Raw genomic sequence first — 26,550 nt, forward strand, 5'->3', positions numbered from 1 at the left:
AAGATGGACACTCTGAGGACTTTTTAAAAACATTACATAAACTACTTTTGTACATATTTGTGTTTCCGAATGTGCGCTAATTTCAGTATCTAATTCTTAGAGCCTGTGTCTAAGGTTCCAAATAAGAGCAATGGTCCAGAGGAGCTGAGTCCATCTCTCCTGGATCTACGAGTTGGAAAGGTGTTGTCTCTGAGCAGGGTAAGCAAACTGTTATAGAACTTCATGTTGAGAGGTACATATACATGTCAAAGTATGTTTTTGGACCCTAGTATTGGGATAATTCCCCCACTGATCACTCTATTGGTTAGAATGGAATGTTTAAATAAAGTTATACAGCTGGTGGATAAGAGGTGAACCCAGTGGCTTTGTTGTTGCAATTGCAGACAAACCTTTCACAATAGGTGTTCACAAGACTGCTCCATACACTGATGGTTCACAAGTAATAATACCTGAATTATCTCCTCTTCATGGTCACTTGGACTATCATACCCCTCTGTGTCTCCTTTCACTGGAAAAACAACATAAAAATAGCATGTGCTGCAAACAAATATGTGGACACTGCTTCAGTTAGCCTGTATTCTGTACCGTCTATACACTGTGGTTTCATCCCTATGCCAGCACTCCTCGCTTTTGCTCCTGTGGCAGCCAATTTCTGTGTCTAGAACGTCCACACAAAATAACCAAAATCTTACAATTTATGTCGACGCTTACTAACCTGAATAAAACCCTTCAGTATAAGTGCACTGACACAATTCTCTAATAGGTGATTTCTGCTTTGGTCTCTGATCTACACACACTATTGCTCTGCAATACGATTGGTTACTCTATTCCATATCTTGTAAATGCAGGCAAGTGGATTGGTCACTACAATGTGCAACTATTCTTTATTCCAAACAATTCACTAATTGCCTATTGAAGAATTCAGTGTACTTATATCGAAGTTTTATTTTTTGAGGGTTAGTGGGTGTCTGTTTCTATATTAATTGGGAGATTTTGTGATGATATTCTAGAAACGCAAATTAATATTCATGCCTATAAGAGCACCAATATTTATACTGTTGCAGTATTTGCTTTGTGGCGAGGTGGCACCCATTGCTCCTTGACAGCTCATGGAACGTTTTCTTTGCTCTTCCATAAATATTTCTGCTGCATAAAGAAAGTTGTAAGGATCCCTACAGTATGCTTCGTTCAAACATGTCTTGTGTTTATATAAACTGTACCAAAGTGAATTGATGTAGTGTTAGTGAGTTACACTATTAAATGGCCACTCATATAAAATACAACCTGTATCATTCACAAGTATATAGGTACAATTACCATACCATGGTAGAAATCTTATTTACATTTATATACAGTTGTGTGATGTGTTTACTAGAATACCTAGAATGTTGCATTTTCCAGATGGCATTGTCTTTTACTTAAAGCACAGTGCCTAAAACATACTAAATTACAAGTTAAAATATGGTCCCCCACACTACCCCTTTAATAGCCATTATTAAACAGCACTTCGCGTGACTGGAGTAGGCACCCTGAGATCATGTCAGAGTGAATAGCAGGAAATCTGGTTAGAGCCTTCTCCATGCTGGTCTTTCTGATCCCACAACCAGTTAGTTACATTTCTGTGGCCATCTTAGGGGCCTATTTATCAATGAGTTTTATCATACACAACGAGTGATAAAATTCGTTGCGTATGACAAATGGTTAAGCCAATCTGCTCCCAACTGTAATTTTTCAAACAAATGACTGTTATAAGCAGATTGACCGGAGCACCATATATCAAACACAAGGAGTTTTATAAAACTCATTAATAAATAGGCCACGTAATGTTTCCACAGAAAGCCGCTTTTATCTCAGATGTTTTGAGTTCTGACTTTTTTAAACATTTATGTTCTGGATATAGTCCCCATCCTGGCGGTCGGGATGCCGACGCTCATTATACTGACAGCCGGCATCCCGATGGTAAGTATTTAGGGTTAGGCTGTGGAGGAGGGGATGGTTAGGCTGCAGGGGGTGGGGGTGTTAGGCTACAGGAAAGGTGGTTAGGGTTAGTACACTTACTTGTGTTGGGATACTGCTGTCTGTTCTGACCGCCAGGATCCCATACCCAACCCTTTATGTTCACGTAGTCCTTTAGAACAAATAAACTTGGAGAGCTTGTTGAAAATAACGCTAGCTTCTGATGCAAGCACAGTATTTTCTTAAAATTTATTTTTAAATACATACCATGTTTCCATTACCACTTATCACAAGGACATTATACTGGGCCATTCTGAGCCATTTACAGAGTACACAAGTCTAGAAACAATTGTGTGTAATAATTTGTCTTTTTTTTTTTTTTTTTTTTTATTTAGATCAAATTGTGTTTTTAGTTTTGATCTCCACTAGTGACACATACTCAAGGGCAGTGTTGCTTTTTGTATTTATACTACAGTGGTAACCTCGGTTATGGATAAGGGTTTGTAGTGATGTTATCAATTCATTAGTAAAAAGCAAAGTTCTGAGTTTTTGGTACTCATTTCTGATGATTGGGCACATTTAGAGAGGTGTAGGCAGATCCATGCTTCATGGCTCTGTGTGTTCACTGATTGCTAAGATCCTCATGCACTTGGTTAAGTATACCATATACTTCGACTTTCTTTTGAGTTCTATAACATATAAAAATATAATTGCTTTTACGTGGAATGTCGGAGCAATTTCTAGTATAGAACTCTTCCATATACCCTAAAGTAGAGCAAAGTCCTGTTGTGCTGGGTTTTAGCACAGTAAATCTACATCTTTACATTTGTTGTTTGCTCTCATTCTCTCATTTGAATTTCTATCTTCCTCCCGGACCCATAATTACCATGGAGCAATTTGATTCGGCACACAATCCGTAAAACCCAATAGCCTGCATGAGTAGTGTGTTATCAATGTGAAAGTGGTACTTCCGTATCGTGGTTGCTATAGAAACTTGGCAAGGATAGTCTTGTGGTTGGGGTTGCACCTCAAGATGGTGGGGCTGCATTATGAGTTATCATGTATCTGCTAACAATTGATGGGGGGAATTCAGTATGAAATCCTACTGGTAGGTCAATGGTCTTCTCTATTGATCCATAAGACTTTAGAAGTAAAACAACTTTGTACGACATTCCATGAGTTCTGTAAACTTTCCTTTGACAGCATCCAGATGCAGACACCTTGTATGTGCAAACTGTGGATGTGGGTGAGGAGAGTCCTCGCACTGTGGTAAGTGGACTGGTGAAGTATGTGTCCTCAGAAGAGCTGCTGGGTCGCTCCATTGTACTCCTATGTAACCTAAAGCCTCAGAAGATGCGTGGCGTGGAGTCACAGGGCATGCTGCTTTGTGCATCCATGTAAGTCAATCATACGTGTATGTACATACCCAACTTTTTAAGAGTTTGACCGTAATTATTAAAACTACTTAGAAACTTTTCCATGTAGAATAATGTATAAGTAATTTATGTATTAACAGAAGAATATGAATACATTTTTGTATGAATTTTAAGGTGTTTGAATATCGTTGGCCTAATTCAAGGAATAGTTTAATGTACAGTCCCTAATTAAGTGCAATAGATTTAGACAGTTGTCCTATTTCCTCCCTCTGTTTTTACTTGGAAGAAGAGTGGCATCTCTACATTTATTTGTCTCTGTCCTTCTCAGAGAGGGAGAGAATAGACAGGTGGAACCTTTGGACCCTCCTGCCGAATGTGCACCGGGTGAGCGTGTGTATATCGAGGGATATGAGAACGGAGAACCAGAGGGTGAACTCAAACCAAAGAAGAAGGTCTTTGAGAAGTTGCAGGTAGTTTTCCCTGCACTGTCACTGCAGCCTCCACAAGAATGTACTTTGTGATCCACCTACCATTTCTTACCCTTTCATGGTCTCCTTTTATCATACTCCTTATATTCCTCTCTATTTTCAGGCTGACTTTAGGATTTCTGAGGAGTTGAGTGCTGAGTGGAAAGAAAACAAGTTTGTGACTAAACTGGGGCCGGTGACCTGTAAAACTCTACGAGGGGCCAGCATTAGTTGATTATGCACATTTTATTCCATCCTATAGCTTGGGTGTCCTCTTTTAACCTTTTCACTGTTGGAGGAATGTAACCTAAATCAAGAGGGACAGAATGTGCTGCTATGTATTTATATAAATGGGGCACGTGATGGGGTCGCATCTGCACGCACCATTCCCAACCAACTGGTTCTGAGCAATCATTGTATAATAATGAAATAAAGAGTTCTCATTTACTGTAGTGTATCTATTTCTTGTGCATCCACAAAAAAACAACAGTGATTTCGTAACAGCATTTATAAAAAAAATTGCTCATTTCATACAGATTTCAGTCAAAGCCTATGACAAATATAAATCTCTCTCTCTCTCTCTCTCTCTCTCTCTCTCTCTCTCTCTCTCTCTCTCTCTCTCTCTCTCTCTCTCTATATATATAATATTTCTCATCAACTAAAAGCAGAACTTCAATTTGGTCTCTCTTATGGGGGCTAGAGATTGAGTTTGTATGAATATAATACATTTACAAAACTTTTCATTTATTTTGTACATACAGAAACCATTACATTTGCAATTAAAAGGTGGCTACAGCCCCACCCTTGTATGTACCATAATACAGGTAAAGGCCCCCATAAACCTAACGACTGATTGTCCGATCCTGCGATGAGATTGGAAATGGCGACCGGCTGCCATCGATGTTCCGCATCCGTCGGAGGAGCTGTGAAATTCTACATGTTAAATTTCACAGATTTGCAAATACCGATCATATTTTGATTGTGATCGGCAAATCCTTGAAATCCAACATGTTTGATTTCACCGATTCTCCAATCCGACATCTCAGGATTGCAACAAGCTGTCGTTACTGTATGGGGGCCATTAGGCTGACCTTCCTGAGAGCAGAGGTTAAATACAGTACCAATAGAAAACCTTTCAAACTTATGTTTAGGAATATAGGTATTGCCTAGCAAGGTAGCATTTGTATGTACCAATATAAATGTACTCAGAATGGAAGCCGAAGATTCAGGGAAACCGATAAACTGTATAAAGATTAATTCTAAGTCTTGCTATGCAGCGTGCTGGCTGCGTACACTGGTGAAGACAGTTTGTTGAGCTTTAAGGCAGTGTGGTGATCTGTATTTAACCGCTTCCCTCTGGTGTGCTTCATTTTGCAGAGCATGTACAGCTGATGCCAATTCACACATAAGCATTCTGATTTTGTGTTATTAAAAAGCCAAAGTGTAGCATATTATTGGCCTCCCTGCTGTACATTTAAGTACAAGTGATTTTTACTACTTTGTCAATGTAATTATAATAAAAGCATGCCTATAATACATACAGTGGAATGCCTATTTGATTATTAAAGTGTCTTCCAGATCAGCAGGACATGGATACTAAAGCTGCCCATGCACCTAGTCCAACTATTCTGCTGGGCTGGTTGGAACGAAAATCTGGTAATGTTTTCTCCCAAATGCTGGAAAACGGTCATTCAGAGAAGTTGGTTAAATCAAACTGATTTCACCTACTTGTCTGTACGACCATTTTTGTTTGTTTTCTGGTGTTTGGGAGCAAATGCCCGATTGTCGCTTGCTTCCATACATTACCAGAATTTCGTTGAACCAGCCAAATAGTTATCTGGTTGGAAAGAAGCTTTTCGATGTGTGGCCAGTTTTACACTGATCTCTGCATTAAGCTTCTATTTGCACAAAACAAATAACCCATTAGTGTGCTTTGAAACTAACACTGAACCATAAGGTGCATATATTCAAATCTAACAAATACACACAGGAGGCATTACAAAATGGTTAAATAGAAAGGTTATATGGGTCCTTCTTAGATGTAACTTAACCATCAGAATAGTTTATTGGTCGTAATAGTTTTTATTCTTTTTTATTTTATTATTCTAATACAAGTATCTAAATTGCCATGTTTAGCAGAACAAGGAGACAAGGCATTAGAATTAGGCAGATGCAAGCTGATACGGCTGCTTTCATTATAATGTGAAAACCTTACGCACATGCCCCCCTATGTACTTGTATAGTTTAGACTGGATTCAGTGGTTAATGTGATCTCTATGGTATGTCTTTATAAGGTTTACAATAGGTTAATTTGCAGTTTTACTAAATGCATATAAAAGTTTCTAAAATGTATAGATGATTAAGAAATTAGCTCAGTCTTAGATTGCCAAAATAGCTCCAAGGCTGAAAGGATTGTCTGAATACCACAGGGTTAAAGCTGCAGTATTATAAAGAAGTGCTGATATTTATTTATTTTTGTGCAGTATTCTAAGCCTAAAATAACACCAGCATTTATAGGTTTCCAAGGCTACTAAATCAGTAGGCATATGACACCTATTTTTACACCTATGAACCACAGCTGTCCTACCTGCTTCAGCAGGTATTTTTTACCTTTAAATAAAATTTACACCAAAATATGACTGTGTATTGAATACAGTTCAAAGGTGCAGTACCAAAGGTTGTTACCAAGATGCAGACTGCAGGATATTGGCTTTCCACCAGATGGCACTGCAACCACAGTACTTTAAATTGAACCATTACAGTAGTCCAACAATCACAAAGTAAAGATTAATTAACGTGAGAACCAACACCAGTTGTTGTATAAATACCAAGACTATACATAGTTAAGGCGAATCTTGGGAGTCCAGCAGTTCATGCTAGGTTTAGCAGAGCATCACAGAGGTGTCCCTGAGAAGGCAGAACCCTGAATATTCATCATGACGTGTTTAGGCTGAAAGAGAGGAAGGATTATGCCTGCAGTTATTAATGTGTTTAACTGTTAAATAAAAAGATTAACATCTGATTCTGTGCTGACCCTACATATGTGTTTATATGTGTGTGTGTATATGTATGTTTGTATATATAAAAGCAGAAAACCCAGCACTCACCATGTTTAAACACTCACAATGATGTATAAATAAGTAAATAAATAATGGGGATTTGGTTCATGGATTGATCAATGCATTTAAGCCCGCAGCCCACATCACGGGATCCCACTTTCTGCAGGTCCTACACTATCCGTCACACTGATGGAAACCTGTTAGCTGCTATCACATAGTTTAGACTGAAAAAATGTTACCTGGTTTAAAGCTCACCTGCCAGCTAATGGCTTTTAAAGGTAAGGCAGTCACCTGACATAGCTTCTCTCATATATATATATATATATATATATATATATATATATATATATAATAAATGAAACAAACAAGATGTGCTTTAACTGCAGACTTTCAGATTTAATTTGAGGGTAATTACATCCAAATCAGGTGAACGGTGTAGGAATTACAACGGTTTCTATATGTGCCTCCCACTTTTTAAGGGGCCAAAAGTAATGGGACTATCAACTCAAAAGCTATTTCATGGACAGGTGTGGGCTATTCCCTCGTTATTTCATTATCAATTAAGTAGGTAAAAGGTCTGGAGTTGATTCTAGGTGTGACATTTGCATTTGGAATCAGTTGCTGTCGACTCTCAATATGAGATCCAAATAGCTGACACTATCAGTGAAGCAAGCCATCATTAGGCTGAAAAATCAAAACAAACCCATCAGAGATAGCAAAAACATTAGGTGTGGCCAAATCAACTGTTTGGAACATTCTTAAAAAGAAAGAACGCACCGGTGAGCTCAGCAACACCAAAAGACCCGGAAGACCACGGAAAACAACTGTGGTGGATGACAGAAGAATTATTTCCCTGGTGAAGAAAAACCCCTTCACAACAGTTGGCCAAATCAAGAACACTCTCCAGGAGGATTTGCAACAAATTATTAAAAAGTGAAAGTTAGATTTAGGATTGTTTAGTTTGTCCCATTACTTTTGGCCCCTTAAAAAGTGGGAGGCACATATAGAAACCGTTGTAATTCCTACACCGTTCACCTGATTTGGATGTAATTACCCTCAAATTAAATCTGAAAGTCTGCAGTTAAAGCACATCTTGTTTGTTTCATTTCAAAGCCATTGTGGTGGTGAATAGAGGCCAAAATATGAAAATTCTGTCAATGTCCCAATATTTATGCACCTGACTGTGTGTGTATATATGTATATATATATATGTATATATATAGTGTGTATATATATATATGTGTGTGTGTGTGTATATATATGTGTGTGTGTGTATATATATATATATATATATATATATATATATATATAAATAATTAGCAGCAGACTGTGTAATCGTTAGCGTTACTGCCTCACAGCACTGAGGTCGTGGGTTCGATTCCCACCACGGCCCTACCTGTGCAGAGTTTGTATATTCTCCCTGTGCTTGCGTGGGTTTCCTCCGGGTACTCCGGTTTCCTCCCACACTCCAAAAATATACTGGTAGGTTAATTGGCTCCCAACACAAATTAACCCTAGTGTGTGTGTGTGTGCGCATGTGCTAGGGCATATAGATTCTAAGCTCCACTGGGGCAGGGACTGATGTGAATGGCCAAATAGTCTCTGTAAAGCGCTGCGGAATATGTGTGCACTATATAAATAACTGGTAAATAATAATAATAAATTACCTTTGTGTTTCTCATTTCCTGCCTGGGTCACCGTTGCATTAGTCTCCGATGTCGGGGGATCACAAGGTGTGAACACGCTGCCATTTGTGCCCATTGTGGAGTTTGGAGGGCTTGTAGGAGTCCGGGGAAACCCTACTGATGGCTTTCTTGCTACAGGTGGGGGAATTTTGCTGGGTTTCCTCTGGAGTGGGGGTTTCCCATCAGGACTGCGGGGACCCCCATGTGCTTTAAGCTCTGCCACTAAGTCTCTCTTCAATGAGGATTCAGCCTCTTGGGATGCAGGAGGCTCAAACACAAACTTCTTGGATCCTCGAGCAAATACGAAGCTAGCAGCAGAAGCTGGTGTTCTGTGAGCAGAAGGGGAATCTGGTGGTTTGTGTGGAGAGTAAGGTGGTGCTGTGGGACTTTCTGCAGGGGATGAGTCAGACCCCTGAGGGGATCTTAGAGACAGGGACTTGCGAATGGGTTTTTGGGGGGCAGGAAGTCCAGATAGGTGATGAGATAATGGAATTTGTGGGCCCCTGGCTTGCACAGATCGCAAACGAACCATCTGCAGCAAAGATGGTGTTACTATAGGCAAGCTTGCATCTTCTTTTTGTACCGCTACAGTGGTCTGTTTGCTTGCTGACTGCTTTCTAGGTTCAATGGCTGGCTTCCAGACATTTGATTTGGGACGGGGTGAGCCTGGTGCTTGAGGAAGGATTACGTTAGTAGCATCAACAGATGACTCCACAGAAGCGGATAACACAGTTGGTACCAAGCATGTAGTGGAATCTTTAGACTCCAAAGTGGTTACAGTTGGATCGCCAGTAGCTATTTGTGGCACAGTGGCTTCAAGTGTTTCTTTGAATTCAGTGGTTGATACAAAATGTGGTTTATAAATGATTGAAGCTGCAGCAGTAGCAAGTGAAGAATCTGTAGCAAGATTCACCACCATATGTTCTATAGAGGGCGGCACAACAGGCTCTGCAACCTCTTGGGCTACATGAGGCACAGACGTAGATGGCGTCTCTATAACAGTTGCATGCATAACTGTATCTGGAGGCTTTATTGAAGTTGAAGGCACATATTCAGGTTGTGGATCCCCAACAATGTTCAGAGACATCTCATTTTTGGAAGTTAACACTGGTATTTCTACTTCCAGCACATCCATTTCAGCATTGGTGTTGAGAGTGACACTGTCTGAACTTGTAAGACCTCCACATACTGACTCTAAAGATGGTGGTGGGGGTAAAAAGAGTTCATCGGGAGGAGGGAAATCTGCCATGGATAAGTCCTGAACATCAGATGTTTCTGGTGGAGGAGGAGGCCACAAGGATTCTTTTTGAGAAGCCTTCTCCACTGTCAATGGTATAATGTCAGTGTCAGACTCAGACTTTCTGGCAGGTGGAGGTGTGGGATGATGAGATGGTGGTGGTGATGGGTTTGGAGTTGCAGCTGGTGTCACAACCAGTTCAATTGCTTTGCTAGGTAGGGGGCAAGAAGGGGCAGGCACATTTGGATGTGGGGGAATCAGATCTTGCCCTCCTTTGTCTCCCATAGTAGAACCAGCTCTTTGGGGACTGAAAAGAGGGGAATCATTCTCTGTAGTAGAAGATGCACTCGCAGGCATACATGATGCCGACTTGAGACTAGTTCTCTCTGGTTTGGGTGGAGTTTTCCGACGAGAACCTGGAGATTCGAGCAGAGATCTAACAGACATTGTTGGTGTTCCACTCTGGCTGGAGTAACCACTGGATGGAGATAAAGTTCGATCTGACCGACTAGGGGAGCTTAGTTTTGGTCCAGCCAAAGAAGGTAAAAACACATTATTTTCTACTGTAACTTTGTCTGTTCTTGGTACCCAAGGGTCTCGAGCATTGCTAATCTTGGTTGCAGACTTTTTATCTGGCCTGGGAGGAAGTCCCATTTCTCTCTGCTGTTGCAATGAATAGGTGCGTTTAGGAGGCGGAGGAGCTTTTTTTCTTTTTCGCAGTGAAACACTACGTACAGATGAACGACCGCTACACAAGCTGGCTGCATCAGAGCCATCTTGGGTGCCTGTGCTGGGGGCAGGAGATGCTCTGCCCGTACTTAATCCAGACTCATGTATGTCATTTACTTCTAGCATATTCTCACCACCTCTAGAGGAGATGGTGGAAGAATCAGAAACTATAGTCTCTGTGGATTGAGAACGGCTCCATGTGTCACTAGAGGATGATCTCCTCCTCCCCCTATTCAATGAACCGCGAATTGAAGCTGGGCTAGCCGTAGCAAGACTGCATCTGCTTAGAGTTCGGACACTGGAGCGACTCAAAGCAACCACATCAACCATCGGAGGAAGAACCGCATTTGGTATAATCTTAGACATGTATGTGGCTTGAGGCGATATGGACATGACAGGACTCATAGGGTCACTTTGAGGTGAATGTGTAGTCATTCCAGGGACAGCTAGAGATTTGGGGCGTAGGAGCAGGGGAGATATCTTGAGGCCAGTCTTCCGCCCAATGCAACTGTCATCTTGATAAACCTTGTCAATGTGTCGTTGCAAAGCAGCCTCCGTCTGTTCTAAAACAGCCAATGAAATGTAGGCTCCACCATGTGGTGCCGGAGCAGGCGTTCCATCTACTGTAGGAATAACGACAAATTCTGCCTTTTCTCCTTGGACCCCATTCGCCACAGGGATTGCTCCAAACTGTTCACTTGGCTTCAAGTTTCCTCTGGGGAACAGCTCGTGGATGCCACGGTGTGAAGAGGAATGGAGACCTTCATATAAAGAATACAGTATGCTCAATTAGTACTTATTTTGTTAACAAAAACTTAAGAACTAATATTATATGCTAACTCCTTTTAAAAGGACAATTAAATAGAATAACTACTTTTTTTATTTACTTTAGCTAAAAGGGATGGGGAGCAGTATATCTGATAGAGATCAAGTAAAGTGGAAGATATCCTTTTAAATGTATTTCTTTGCATTGTACAATACATTTCTAGGGCCTCCATTACTGTGAAACGTAAGAATGGGCCACCTATATGACTTTTTGCCTACGCGTTTCCTTATTGGTGCTTAAATACAGTGAACAAATCAGTGAATACTATTCTTGGGAAAACTTTTTCTTAAAAAAAAATTGCTTCTTAATGAAGTCTTACCAAGTTCTGCTGCAATGTGCTGCGGTACTCCCACAACTGTAGCTCTCTTCTCCTTGCGCCGCCGTCCTGTTCTTGTTGATGGAGTTCTAGGTGAGTCATGAGGTTTAAATGTGGAGCCTAGAGAGTAAAGGGTGTTAAGTGACCATTAAACTTCACATGGCTGTAAGTTATTGGTTGTAAATGCTCTCCTACAACATTCACTAAAAAAATAAAAATATATATCCTCCTGATTTGCTTTTGTGGTTTTCAGCAAGACCTGTGTATCAAGCAGGTTGTTTATGTTCACTGTCCTTTAACCTAGCACAGAGCTACTTTGCTCTGTGCAATAAATACAATTGTTCAATGGCAACATAAATAAACCACTGAATCAAATGTATTGACTAAAGCAGCTCTGTGACATGTCCAAGTGCACGTCCGTCAGAAAGTGAAATAGGAATGTTTTTAGTTAAGCTGTAGCAAGAGAACAGGCCTATGCTTTAACAGTGTAGTATTTTCAAAACCAATAAGTGTAGGTTGTTTTGTGATGGCCAAATTTAGCAGACAACTATTTAAAAAAAAAAAAAATCTAGATCTAGAGAGTCCAGGCTTGGATACCAAATATGTTCACTTGCTAAATGTTTATTCTCGTATGCATTCTAAATTGGGGTTATTAGTACAGAACAGTTGATTCATCTTGAATGGCTGTATTAGAGATGCCTGGCTGACAAGCTTTCTGGTCTCCTGCGATGTCCTAGATGACTTTTCAATAGGCAAATCCTTATTGATATCTGTGATGTAGTCACACAATTTACCATTTTAATATAGAATCTCTAGCATATTGTAACACAGCATTGTCGCTGAAATTATGTATTTTTATATACAGATGTGTCTTCACTCATCTTTGCTGCAGTTGCATCAAACAGTCCCTCTTGGTGCACCTGGTCCTATGAGACACTGCTAGCGCCAGGGTGTCTTTTTTTTTTTTTTGCTGAAAATGCGACTAGGACGCACCAAAAGACTGCTGTTTAATTTGATATGCAACACTTGTATATCCGTGTGTGACTGAGTCTCTATCAGCATGCAACGTGCTATGATGCAGTGCCCGCAGCTTTTTTACATGCTAAGTTCTGTTTACAGACATACAAATATCACATTAATCTGAACAGTCTCCAGGTGTGTCCTAGTCACATTACATTGCGACTTGGGCGTCTTTTTTTGCCGAAAATGTGTCTGACGCTAGTAGAGTTAGACGGAACCAGGTGGCTCTCTCGCGCCAGGCAAGTTACACTGTGTGGTGTATTGAGATTAGATGTATGAGGACATATCTGTAGTCCCATTTTCAGCATTATACAATCAGAAAGATAAATTTGAACATACTGGGCTCTGATTCAGAGTTGCACACAAGTCAGCCACATTGCGTGCTCGAAAAATAAGTGCGGATATTTGTCTGTATTCAGAGTTGGCCACACTTATCCTATGTGAACACACATGGACCCTCACACAGGCGCCAGTCTAGATATGGCTGTAAATCCCTCATACTCTTTTGAAGTGCCAAAAAAGGCAAAAATCCATCTGGAAAACATTTTTTAAATGCTATTCTGAATCAGCCCCACAATGACAAGACATAGGATACAGTACATTGCAAGATCTATGAATGCGACATATAAGGAATAGAAAGCCAGCAATTTAACTGGGCTCCTCTGTGTACCCACATTACCTCACTGACTCACAAGTTTGTTTTCATACTATTCCTCTAACCTTTGCGCTGTATCCTCTCTGATCGAACTGACATGGTATCATCTGTATTCTCCGTGGTGCAGGAGAGAGAGCGAGTACGGAAACCATCATTCCAGTCTGGTGTGGGCTACAGAGGCAAGATTTAAAATAAGCGGTATGAGGTGCAAGTGGGCACATTTTGGTTGTTAAAGTAAATGAAGTTTAACAAAGAAGTGTTCTATGAAAAGGAAATAGTTTGGGATTTTTCGCAAAGCTCGTTAAACTGAAAATGTTAAACCTAGCTTTTTTTTTTTCTTTTACAAATCAAAGTATCAATCAACTTTGCGCATCTGTGCACCTATTCTGTAATTTTACTCAAGCAGTTTGCTCATTTTTAGCAGCAATATTTAAATGATTAAACTAATTCTCAAAGATTGGCCACTGCAAAACTCAAAATACAAAAATAAAATTAGATTAAAGCCACCTAGCTTCTACAATGTTTGTGGTTTTATTCCAGATTCCAATATAGTTAAGATTAGTACCAAATCTACTATCACCTGGACAGTTTCCCCCATCTCTGTCATGTACTGGTTTCAGTTGCCATGGGCCTAAAAAGTGCCTCGGATGCTCAGACTCACATTACACTACAATGATCAGGTTTTCACTTTTCTTGGCCTTGCTTTTAAGTACATTTTTTTTTTATGGAAAAAAAAAAAAAACGTGGGCCCTATAACACATTTTTAAATCAATTGAATGAATGTGGCAGGAACTTTGCTTGACCAATTTCCTGTTATGTATGATGGCAATCAATGCCTTGCTAGAGGCCATTTTTTCACATCTTCACCCTTAAAAGTATAACCTGTGGTAGCCATATTTGCCTAAAGCTGGCCACACATCTAAAGATTATCTTGCCAACTAGTTGATTGGTTGGAATGAAAATCTGGTAACTGATGATCAGCAATTTCCTCCTAAATGCCAGAAAACAGATGAAAATGGTCATCAGACAAGTTTGAACAAATTGTTTAGATCCAACATTTAACAAACAACAGTTTTTGTCCATTTACGGCGTTTGGGAGCAAATTGCTGATTGTCATTTGCTTTCATTCCTTACCAGATTTTTATTCCAACCAGTCAACTAGTTGGATGTAAGTTGGTCTAGTGTGTGGCCATCTTAACAATTGATAGTGATTGCATTAGTCCTACAACCCTGTGCATTTCTTTACTGATACTATAATAGCTACTACAAAATAATTATTAATAGTGAATGTGTTTGCTATGTGTACATTTTTCTTTTTTTTGTTAAAGAGGAAGTAGAGAAAGCAAGGGCAAATCTCTCATACTACAAAATATAGCTTTCATTTAAATAGTAGCCTCTGTTTCAGCTATTTCCTCTTGGCTAGCTTCCTCTCTGCCACTCCACTATGTAATTAATAGCACTGACGTTTTATACTGTGGATTACCATGTTAGCGTTTAGTACAGTTTATATATGGATTAAAGCTAGGTATTCTAATGGCTAAATGTATGGCTGTGACTTTCAATTGAAATCCAACTTTAGCATACACTAGTGCAGGCCTGGCCAACTTGTGGTTCTCCAGCTGTTGTGAAACTACAAGTCCCAGCATGCCCTGCTACAGTTTTGCTATTAGGGAATGCTAAATCCTGAAACATTTGACCTGCAGTAGGCCCAGGCCACCTTTCCCTGAGGGGAGGATCCAAGTACCATAAGACTCTCCATCTTGTAAACTTCCTGGACTAGGTCCCTAATTCAGTTTGTTACTAACTGTACAAGGAAAGTTGAAGCCTTGCAGATGCCTTATTCTTCAAAGCTCAAGCACCCCCTTTACCTGCCAATTAAGTTCTTGTGAAACTTGTGAGTGGTCAGCCTTCGAGTGATGAAAAACTAGTGAAAATTATCCCTTTTTCAGTGATTGATGTGTAAATTCCCTTGGTTAAAACTTGATAAGCAGATAATACTTCTATAAAGGTCCCTGCTGTTGCCTTTTTTCAAGAGGGCACTCTTTGGCTTGGACTGGGGACGCTGCCTCCTAAAATGCATCGCAAGCTAAAAACGTGGTGGTGCAGGCAGCATTGTCTAGAACTAAAGGGCTGCATAAATGATTGGGGCTGGTCTACTCCTTTTTGTCAATTCCTAATCACACTACGGGGTATATTTACTAAAGTGCAGGTTTTCAGAAGTGGAGATATAGCCCTTAGTAACCAATCAGATTCTAGCTATTATCTTCTGCAAGTTGCTAGATACATACTGTTAGTAGAATCTGATTGGTTGCTATGGGCAACAATTCCACTTCTACAAACCCGTACTTTTGTAAATTCACCCCTACATGTTTGAAAGCCTGTCATCAACTGGGGACATTTTGTTATTTTTTTCAGAGCACCCTACAAACCAATTTTTTCTTTTTTCCCAGAAGCCCTGAGTGCAGAAATGTTATCCATTATTAGAGAGCTGACAGATGCTGTAGTCATGTGCCATGGCCCAGATCATCAGAGGAGGCATGGTATTTACTTCAATCTCTTTGGCTGCCCAAGTAGAACACCACCTTCTGATCGGTTTTGTATTTCAAGGCCCTAAACAAGTCCTTTCTGAAAAGCTAATTCTAGATAAAGTTGTCAAGAAGGATGATCTGTCAGTAATTAGAGAGATTTCTGGCATCTCTGGAATCAAGGATGTCCACCTTCATTTCACATTATACCAGCAGCCCCAGCACGTCCTCCACTTTAATTTCAAGACACCTCACTTCAGGTTTCGTACGCTCTTAATTGTCATGTCACCAGCTCCACGGATCTTGATGGCCCTGCTGTGACATCAAGGGGTCATGATGCTTCCATATCTGAACACATACTGGTTTGAATGCTTAATCCAAAGAGCTAGTTTTTGTCTATCTTATGCTTACAACTCAGCTCTTGGAGTTGAATGACTTAATCATAAACAGATCCAAGTAGTCACTGACCACTTCAATTTCCATGATGTTCCTCTGCCTTAATTTGCAGTCCTTAGGAAAGTATGTTTCTTCCTTGAGGCAAAATGTGCACTCTATAGGAGTTATTATCCCTACCTATGACCAACCTGTGCACTAACATCCAATACTATATTAGTCATGAGGACATTGACGTCGAACCTGGTAGTTATTTGATTTGGGATCATATGCAGATATGGGGGTCTTTAGAAAATATATATTGGCACTACTACTAGTAGTACAGGACCTGGGTAAGTTTTTAGTTGATGCGCCAATGGTAATGTGACTCTTGTAGTTCACGAACTCATCTTGCACAGGCGCTACTGACTCAGTTACAGGAATTGGTAGATGTCAGTTTATTTTTTTTCTCAGAGCTCTGCCTGTAATTATCCACATGCTGTCTAAGATTTAATAGCGAGTACAAAAACATCCTATTTATTGTGTGTCTCTTGCATCCCTGGTGAATGCGGCTGCTTTTGAATTTCTATGTGACTGAGGAGTATGCTACAGGGTGACCTCTATGACGTTGTTGCACTCTGCTCTCTATTATGATTTTAAATGTGGAAAAAATTGCACTTAAATTTTCTAAGCTTCACATTTATATTTAAAACATATGCTAAGATATACAAGATCATGACATTTTAATACAAACTCAATACAGGTAATGGTTTTATTTTATATTGCTGAGGAGTGTCTCGTCGTCAGAATACTTCTCTATTTAGGTTATATAATCTGGGAAAGCATGTGGAAGGTAGAATACAAGGGAATAGTCCATGTTTACTGTGTGGATATTTTTTTATATTGCATGATTTCAATGCTGCCTGCAACTTCCAGAATATAGAATGGAGTTCTATGGGAACATTCAATAAGTATATGTAAAATATGGTATTGGGAGGCTTTGAGAATATGCAACTAATGTTCTGGTTAAAACAAGGATAATGTTTTGTCTATTTTTTAACAGGTGTTTTTCATGCCTGATTGTCTATAGTCCGGAACCCAAGGCACATACAGACAGTAATTAGTTAGAAAATGTCTAGATATACACCAGATGTTAGACAGTTAATAGTTAGACAGGAATAAAAGTTCGACACAGACAAAAGTCAGACACACTAAAGTTAGACATGTAAAAAGATCGACAGGTACAAAAGATCTCACATGAAAAAGATGACACAAAAATGGTCGACATTTTTTTTTTTTTTTTTTTTAGGGTTAGGCACTAGGAGGGAGGGTTAGGGTGAAGATTAGGGCTAAAAAAATATATATATTTGACCATTTTCATGTCGAACTTTTGACCCTGTCTAACTATTGACTGTCTAACATCTGGTGTCTATCTAGACATTGTCTAACTAATTACTGTCTATCTCTTATACCACACCCATGTGCCTTAATATAGGATCGCCCAATGCTTTAAATCCATAGTTCACTGTGGATTACATTGATTATGAGGGGCATAATTGAGTGCACAAGCTCTTCAGATGATCAGCGGGAGATGTGTGTGCTTGGTTTCAATTCTCTAAAAAAGTCAATGATGCTTGTCTACTGTGTAAATACTATACACTGTATTAGTGTATCTGTTTAGCTTCCACATTGGCTATTAGATCTTTGTGTTTATAGCAATGAATGCTAATCCCATCAATTATATACTTCTGTTTAATTACATGAAAATAATCTAGTAAATGAAACCACTTAATTCATGGCATCAATACACACATTATATAAACAAAATGTTTTACATATTTCTAAAACAAACATGTAGTATGTAAACCAGTAAAAACAAAGTAACAAATCTTACACTTTATATTGCTAGTAACAGTACAATGTATTGATTAATCGGTGATTATTAATGTTGAAGATACAGACGTGGACAAATTTGTTAATACCTTTCCACAAAAATAGAACTTTCTTTCTTTGAAATTACGCGAATGTGACAAAAGTAATTGGCATCCGTCATTGTGTATTCCATATTTAAAATCAGACTTTGCACTTGATTTTTGATTCAACAGAATAGTTTAAATAATAAAACAAATGAACTATTAGCCAAATATTTTGTAGCACAAATTTTTTTAGGTAATTGCTGTAATCAACCAATATCTGTAGCTCTCAATGAAACTTCTGCACCTGCCAGCAGATAGTTTGGCCCCATCTTCCTGAGCAATCTGCTCCAGCTGTCTCAGGTTTGTTGGGTGCCTTCTCCAGACTGCAGGTTTCAGCTCTTTCCATAGATGCTTGATAGGATTCAGATCAGGGCTCATAGATGACCACTTCAGAATAGTCCAATGTTTTGTTCTTATCCATTCTTGGGTGATTTTAGCTGTGTGTTTTGGGTCATTATCCTGTTGAAGGACTTATGACCTATGACAGAGAGAGCTTTCAGACATTGGGAAGTATGTTGCATTCCAGAATTCCTTGATAGTCTTGAGATTTCATTATGCCCTGCACAGATTCAAGGTACCCTGTGCCAGACACAGCAAAGCAGTCCCAAAACCTAACCGAGCCCCTCTATGTATCACAGTAGGTATAGTGTTCTTTTCTTGGAAACCCTAAATTTTTTGTCTGTGAATATAGAGTTGATGTGACTTGCCAAGAACCTCCAGTTTGGACTCATCTGTCCAAATTAAATTTCTCCAGAAGCATTTTAACATATTCTAGTCTGGTTTTTTTATGTCTGTTTTTTTCAAAAGTGGAGACCTCCTGGGTTGTCTGCTATGGAGCCCACTGTCGCTCAACTTGCATCTCTTTGGAAGTTATCCTTGGCTCTTTTTTTACTACCATTCTCACGCTCTGTTAAGCTGGGGTTGATTTTTTTCTTACGGCTGTGTCCAGGGAAGCTGGCTACAGTCCCATGGACTTTAAAATTCTTAATATTTGCAACTGTATTTGTAGGAACATTACGCTGGTTGAAGATGGGTCTTTTTAACATTTACCTTTTAACATGCTTGTCTACAACTTTCGATCTGATCTTCTCAGACCTCTCTCCTTTGCTTTCTCTGGTCCATGTTCAGTGCGTTGCACACATTGATAAGAAAAAGGAGAGTGATTCCTTTTTTTTTCTTTCATTTAAATAGGCTGGCTGACTACGTATGATGCTAATTTAAGAAAGAAATGTAGTTTAAAATATCACCACAATCCAATTATTATCTTTTCTAAAGGGTCCCTACAAATCTGTAGAGGCCATTTTAGAATATCTTCAGAGAATAAGCAATAATTTATCTCTTTTCAGAGTTTCTTTGCTTTATTCTATTATATAGCAAAGGCATGCATTTAAACCTGAGACAATAGCTTTTAATTTTATCCCTTTTCAGGAGGAATGAGGCATTGTCTCAATGAGCTGTAAGGGTACCAACAAATTTGTTCACATCTGTACATGCACAGAAATATGGTAGCAAGAAGTTAATAACTGCTAAGCAATTTTGATTAAATATATCTGTGCTCACATTCAGTTAAAAGCAAGAAAATTTTATCCTGTAGATGTTTTTCTAGTCTTTACTTGAATATAATAAAGAAAAAAGTAGGTGGTGTGTGGCAGAGAGATATGGGACTGTTGGAACCCTGTCAAATCCAACAGATGATTGAGGGCCCATTGGGGAACCCCATTGAAGTTCTATTTTAAGGAAGGGAGGGAACCCCCAGCAAAGCACTATTATTGGGTAGGGAAGGTATCCCACTACAGTACTATTATAGGAGAGGGAAGGAACTATGCTAAAAGTACTATTATAGTCAAGAACCCCTTTTTAAAATGAAAAATTAGTAAAAGTGATTATTTAAAAGACTATGTAAATGTCATCTACTCAAACATGTGAATGCAATACATAACTAATATATTTTATGGAATTTCTGTTCCACAGGTTGACTGAGGGCTGCCATCAATCTTTCTGTAAGTTGGCCATGATGTACTGAGATCAAAGAAATTCCAATGTTAACTAAAATGTTTTTATTTTTTCTGAATGCTTTCTATGTAAAATAATGATAATAGATAAAGGTCCTTCTACATAATGGAGGCAAAAATGCATCTGGAAAAAAAAAGTAGCATTATTGTGACCTACAACTGTAACTTCATCCACTTCACTTAACTGGGTTGGATGTGACTGGAATATGACTGGAGGTGTGACTTCATAGTGAGTAACGAAAATGATGAACATCGCAGTGAGTACCCAATGCATGCATATTTCATTTAATGGCCATATAATGCAGATAATAGTGGCTATAAAGTACATTTGTAGGTAGAGACTTCCTTCTGCTTGGTGTCAGCATCCATCCCATGTGCCTTTAGGTGTTTTTATTCAGCATTGGTTCCTGCACTGCTGCCTACACATTAGGGGTACTATTATGGCAAGTCCTTTAGAAATTTGGCATAATGTTTTAGTGTTAGTAATGTTAGGGACCCATCTGATGGGGTTCAACTTAACGTGGCAGGTGGGCTCACATTTTCTCCAAATATGCTCTAAGAACCTCACTTTATACTCCATGTTATTTGCAAAAATGATCTGTTTTGACTATTGTTATTAGTGCTTAGATTATGCACCAGTATCATCTTTTCTCTGCATGGCACTACAAGTCTCAGCTTGGTAGCACCTCTTACTGTGTTTAAAATTAGAATGTGCTGTCCAGCTCCTCCCTTTTTCTCAGATAATAAGTACCCAAGTAGCTTGGAGCATTTGAATTGCTAAGTGGAACAGACACAAATCTTACATTATATTTTACATTCCCACTTTATAAACCTAAGTGGGAATTTCCCCTTCTCCAATACAGTATGCAGCATACTTTATTTGGATAAAACAAGTGTTTATTGTTTTTGTATTTTGACTTTTTAAACAGTGAAAGAGACGCGCATGATCACACACAAAATGTGCAAGTTGCAGTCGAAATAATTTTGCAAATCGCAGTTAAATCCAGCTCTGAATAAGACCCAAAGGCAGTAGTATACAGTAGTGTATATTGCTACTTAAAGAGCTGTTCTTGTTTTCAATATAATGATCAGGATATTGCACAGGTTCTCAAACTCAATCCTCAGGACCCCAAACAGTGCATGTTTTCCAGGTCTCCTCACAGAATCGCAAGTGAAATAATTATTTCTACCTGTGGATCTTTTAAAATGTGTCAGTGAGTAATGAATATAGTACAGAAGAAGGTAACTCAATTTCAATCACTTAAGGGTGCGCTTAATAAAATCATAAATCACATTTATTAATAAATGCGATTTATGATTTTACTAAGTGCACCCTTAAGTGATTGAAATTGACTTCACTTATTCTGTACTGTTTACATTAATAGTTGGTTAGAGCTATTTTGTGGGTTGCTGCCTTAGGTTTATCTGTATACATAGTGGACAACTTGACATTCTATTGCGCCTAAATTTTCTTTGTTTCAACTTTTGCTGAGTAATGAATACACCTGTGCACCTGCTGAGTGACCTGGAAAATGTGACCTATGTAGGGTCCTGAGGACAGAGTTAGAGAACCACTGGGATATTGTATAGACTGTTGCAGAAACATGTCTGTGTCCAATGAGAAAGTGCTGAGAATTTTTCTGTGTAGTCCTCCCAATTTTTTTTGTGGCATTTAGCGCTACACTTAAATCACTGTTGTAAGGGTAAATTGTAGTAAAGCACACACATTTATTTATTTTTTATTTTAACTGCTATAAAGAGGGAAATGTATCAAGACTTGGAAAGTACCAATAAATAAACGTGTTATTTTTGAAACACAACCTGTAGAATGACAATTAGGGGCTGATTGGTTGGTAATTTAGCTCTCTCCAAGGCTTGATACATCTCCCACATAGTCTTTCCAATATGGCCAATGTGTAAGACTCTATTAACAATCATAAGTGCACACTTACCTCTGAGGTTTTATCTTCTTCCTGGTAGGGATGTTTGTTTTGCAGTTTTTCTGAGAGAGAAAGTTTTTGGACTTAGAACAACAGGACTGTGAAAACAACACAGGCTGCCAAATTCTCATCTTAACAGAATATAGGAATATTAACATCAAAATGAGACTTGACGGACTAAAGTTAACCACAGCGCTCTCTCCACAATTTATATTTATGGCTGTAAATATATTTTGGCAAGAAATCAAATATCCTTATTTTTCTCTTGAAGGGCGGGATTTACTAAGTATCGCATCTGCAATGCTGTACATTCAGCCACTTATCAGATACATAAGAGCGATATCGCCGATATGTACCTAGAAAATAGCAAAGGACAGCTCTCCCGCTAAGAGCTGTCCTTTCCGATAGAGGGACTTAAGACCCAGAAATCTCTCTGGTGTCCTCCTGCGCAGGGGGAGTTCCAAATAGAAGCCCCTAGGCTTCTACTGGGTAATGCCGTCTAAAAATGGTGTTACCCACTGGTACCAAGTTCTGGAATGTATTGCATTATGGAGCTTAGTACATATGGAAATGCGGTGAAAATACTGAAAAAGGGTTTTTCAGAGTTTTGACCGTATTTCACCCTTTAGTACATCCCGTCCTAAATATGATACTCGCTCAAACTTTACTGTGTGTTGTTTTTTGCAGCACTTGTGTATTTCAATTTTTATATTCGCATATTATGGGGCATATCCAATTAGCTGCGGGGTAATTGTCGCGGTGATGGGGATTCAATTAGCGGGGATTCCACGCGCGGGTGTCCCCGAGACCCTGCGCGTGAGTCCCTGCTGTCAGACTTTACCTCGCACCCCATGTAGGTGTGAGGTAAAATCTGCGTGAGGGCGCCCTATTCGGCCTCGCGTGAGCGGGTAAAACACTGATTCCGCAGTTCTCACGGAATCAGTGTGTTCTCGCGCAGGAGTCCCGTTCTAATGACGCGGGGAAATAGCTATTTAATTGAATAGCTAATCCCCGCGTTGCGGGACTTTTGCCTGACAATTAGCCGCGGGTGAAATCCCGCTGCTAATTGGATATGCCCCTATGACTTTTGTAACAAAAAGTTTGTAAGTAAAGGCCAAAGTGAGAAGAGCTGTTGTACAATTTAGAACACCCTGGTGTTTTCTTACCTCTCCTCTGCATAGACTTGAGCCCCTCCTGGGCCTGGTTGTGAATCTCTTCCAGAAGAGGTGTGCGTGAGATGGGGAAGAACGTATTGTCTGCTGATTCATTCTCCTGAGCTGGAATGGGTTGGGCACCGCCATCCGGTTTTGCGTTATCTATAGGAAATATATAATTGTGGATCATATAAGTCTTGTGTTCCTAATGTCATGTTGTGCTGCACTGGATCAGTGGTGGTATAGTGAACACTGCTTTTGAAATACTTTCAAAGCAAACTACATCTTGTATCAGATGAGTATCTGTACAAAAAGCAACTGCACGTTAACTTAAAATTTCAGCAAACTCTCACTTGCAATAGCTCTAACATTAGACAGCCATCTTAGATCAGATCACATGTTATCTGGCAGTTGACTGCTGTATCCTATGATGAGTCACTCTCAGCCTAGAGGACACAAGCTTTTAATGTCACGAGTACATTATCAGCACACGGTGAATCAGATTGGGCTGGGACTGCCCATAGAGCACTTCCCCTGGAGCCCTAGAAAGTTATATTAACAAATAGTTTCTTTTTTTAATGTTCATACATTGGCGACTGCTCCTTGTAGCCTTCCTGGCATGAATCAGCAGCACTTTCACCATAAATCATCTACTAGTATAAAATGCAACATAAAATACTATTTATAGATTCATACATACAGCAAGCTTACATGTAAATTGTGGAAATAATGCTACTTTATTACATTAATTCCTGCCTGAAACTGCTCAGATCATGCACATGTGCACACATTTTGAGATATGAAAACTGTTAAGAGCTTATTTTTTATCTAGTATCTCTAATGTCCCTAATTTTTAATTTCATGTTTCACTATCGACACAATCACATCAGTGTTTCATGTTCTGGGGTTAAACTTTTTGACTGTAACCTCTCTTTGCCATCCATACAAACTTTAGCTTCACAACTCTGCCAATCCTTACATTGAGTGTCAAAGTATTATCCTTAACCTACAAAGACAATCTCTGTTTTATCTCACACTTGTAACCTCTTCTCAAAGTATTATTCCAACTACCCACAACACTAATCTCAATACTATTGGTCACCCTGTTATCTCCTCACACACATCAGCCATGTGGGGATCAAAAATACGCAATTCCGGACGTACCATTAGTGCGGCTTATAGCTACACTCTCGCATCCTTGAGTGGACCCCTATTATGAATACCTGGCAAAAGTGCCCAATACCACTTTAAACTGATCACTACGACAACCAGTACCACTTTCCTAGCAGCGCAATGCTCCAAATGCCATTCTGCCGATCTTGCTGCATGGAAACATATACAGAATGTATGCAATCAACACAATCTGTGGATTAATACGTGGGCTATATAATATGTATAGTATGTGTGAAATATTTATCTTCAAAAAATTTTTAAGAACTTTTAATTTTTTGAAAGTACAGTTTAGGCAATGCAGTCTTACTAATCCACTGCATATTTTTTTTATAGGAAATCATACCATGTAAGGTACAATCAAAAAAATGAAGTGTGCAAAGAAATATTGCTTTACTATAATGATAGATATCAAAATCCTGCACGTGCTAGGTACAATACTTCCCAGGAGCTAATTGAGCCAATACAACTAAGGGTGATGCGGTGATATGTCGTGTGTGAAAATCGGCAACTGTACCCTACATCATGCATTTTCATTTGCAGCCACATAGGCACGTATTAAAATGCACCAATTAAGCCTACCAAGTGTATGGGATTTGTGTGCACTGCACATCACCCATACAAGCAATTTTTGCATCACTCCTATTGAATTGACCCCAAGGGGTTAAGTTGGAGAATAGCATTTATCTATAGAAGTGCCCTTTTTCTATTTTACCTGTGTGTATTCAGAGGTAAGTTTTTATATATTTTATTATTAAATGTTTAAATATACTAGCTGGCAGTTTGCTTCATCAACCAAACATAGTGGGCAAGTACTTCATCAACCACAACCTTCAGATTTTACCTACAGTGCATCCGGAAAGTATTCACAGCGCTTCACTTTTTCCACATTTTGTTGTGTTTCAGCCATAATCCAAAATGGAATAAATTCATTTTTGTCCTCAAAATTCTATTCACAATACCCCATAATGACAGCATGTAAAAAGTTTTTTTTGAGATTTTTGCAAATTTAATTAACCCAAAAAACTAAAGAAATCACATATACATAAGTATTCACAACCTTTGCTCAATACTTTGTTGATGCACCTTTGGCAGCAATTACAGCCTCAAGTCTTTTTGAATATGATGCCACAAGCTTGGCACAACTATCTTTAGGCAGTTTCGCCCATTCCTCTTTTCAGCACCTCTCAAGCTCCATCAGGTTGGATAGGAAGCATCGGTGCACAGCCATTTTCAGATCTCTCCAGAGATGTTCGATCGGATTCAAGTCTGGGCTCTGGCTGGGCCACTCAAGGACATTGAGTTGTCCCGAAGCCACTCCTTTGATATCTTGGCTGTGTGCTTAGGGTCGTTGTCCTGCTGAAAGATGAACCGTCGCCCCCGTGTCTGAGGTCAAGAGCACGTTTTCATCCAGGATGTCTCTGTACATTGCTGCATTCATAATTCCCTCTATCCTGACTAGTCTCCCAGTTCCTGCCGCTGAAAAACATCCCCACAGCATGATGCTGCCACCACCATGCTTCACTGTAGGGATGGTATTAGCCTGGTGATGAGCGGTGCTTGGTTTCCTCCAAACATAACACCTGGCATTCACGCCAAAGAGTTCAATCTTTGTCTCATCAGACCAGAGAATTTTATTTCTCATGGTCTGAGAGTCCTTCAGGTGCATTTTGGCAAACTCCAGGCGGGCTGCCATGGCTTCCGTTTGGCCACTCTACCATACAGGCCTGAATGGTGGATCGCTGCAGAGATGGTTGTCCTTCTGGAAGGTTCTCTTCTCTCCACAGAGGAATGCTGTAGCTCTGACAGAGTGACCATCGGGTTCTTGGTCAACCCCCTGACTAGGGCCCTTCTCCCACGATCGCTCAGTTTAGACGGACGTCCAACTCTAGGAAGAGTCCTGATGGTTCCGAACTTCTTCCATTTATGGATGATGGAGGCCACTGTGCTCATTGGTACCGTTCCCTAGATTTGTGCCTTGAGACAATCCTGTCTCGGAGGTCTACAGACAATTCCTTGGACTTCATGCTCTTTGTGCTCTTACATGTACTGTCAAGTGTGGGACCTTATATAGA

The 26,550-nt window shown here is 39.5% G+C and overlaps 2 protein-coding genes across 3 annotated transcripts in view; one reads left to right on the forward strand and one right to left on the reverse strand.

Annotated features, from left to right (window-relative positions):
* YARS1 (tyrosyl-tRNA synthetase 1) overlaps nucleotides 1–4,251 on the forward strand; it is a 68,065-nt gene extending 63,814 nt beyond the window's left edge. For both annotated transcript variants that reach the window (XM_088451211.1, XM_088451212.1), the window contains exons 11-14: nucleotides 101–198; nucleotides 3,160–3,353; nucleotides 3,661–3,802; nucleotides 3,924–4,251. In XM_088451211.1, coding sequence (XP_088307337.1) covers nucleotides 101–198; nucleotides 3,160–3,353; nucleotides 3,661–3,802; nucleotides 3,924–4,034 — 545 coding nt within the window. In that variant the 3' untranslated portion in view covers nucleotides 4,035–4,251. The remainder of the gene's footprint in view (nucleotides 1–100; nucleotides 199–3,159; nucleotides 3,354–3,660; nucleotides 3,803–3,923) is intronic.
* Nucleotides 4,252–4,292: 41 nt separating this feature from the next.
* Nucleotides 4,293–26,550, reverse strand: part of NHSL3 (NHS like 3) — a 50,949-nt gene continuing 28,691 nt past the window's right edge. The window contains exons 2-7 of the mRNA XM_088451209.1: nucleotides 23,318–23,467; nucleotides 22,164–22,213; nucleotides 13,392–13,497; nucleotides 11,655–11,771; nucleotides 8,526–11,270; nucleotides 4,293–6,749 (exon numbers count right to left, since the gene is read on the reverse strand). Coding sequence (XP_088307335.1) covers nucleotides 6,745–6,749; nucleotides 8,526–11,270; nucleotides 11,655–11,771; nucleotides 13,392–13,497; nucleotides 22,164–22,213; nucleotides 23,318–23,467 — 3,173 coding nt within the window. The 3' untranslated portion in view covers nucleotides 4,293–6,744. The remainder of the gene's footprint in view (nucleotides 6,750–8,525; nucleotides 11,271–11,654; nucleotides 11,772–13,391; nucleotides 13,498–22,163; nucleotides 22,214–23,317; nucleotides 23,468–26,550) is intronic.

The sequence above is a fragment of the Taudactylus pleione genome, unplaced genomic scaffold (genome assembly GCF_031769625.1).
Source record: "Taudactylus pleione unplaced genomic scaffold, aTauple2 ptg000541l, whole genome shotgun sequence".
Classification (NCBI taxonomy): Eukaryota; Metazoa; Chordata; class Amphibia; order Anura; family Myobatrachidae; genus Taudactylus; species Taudactylus pleione.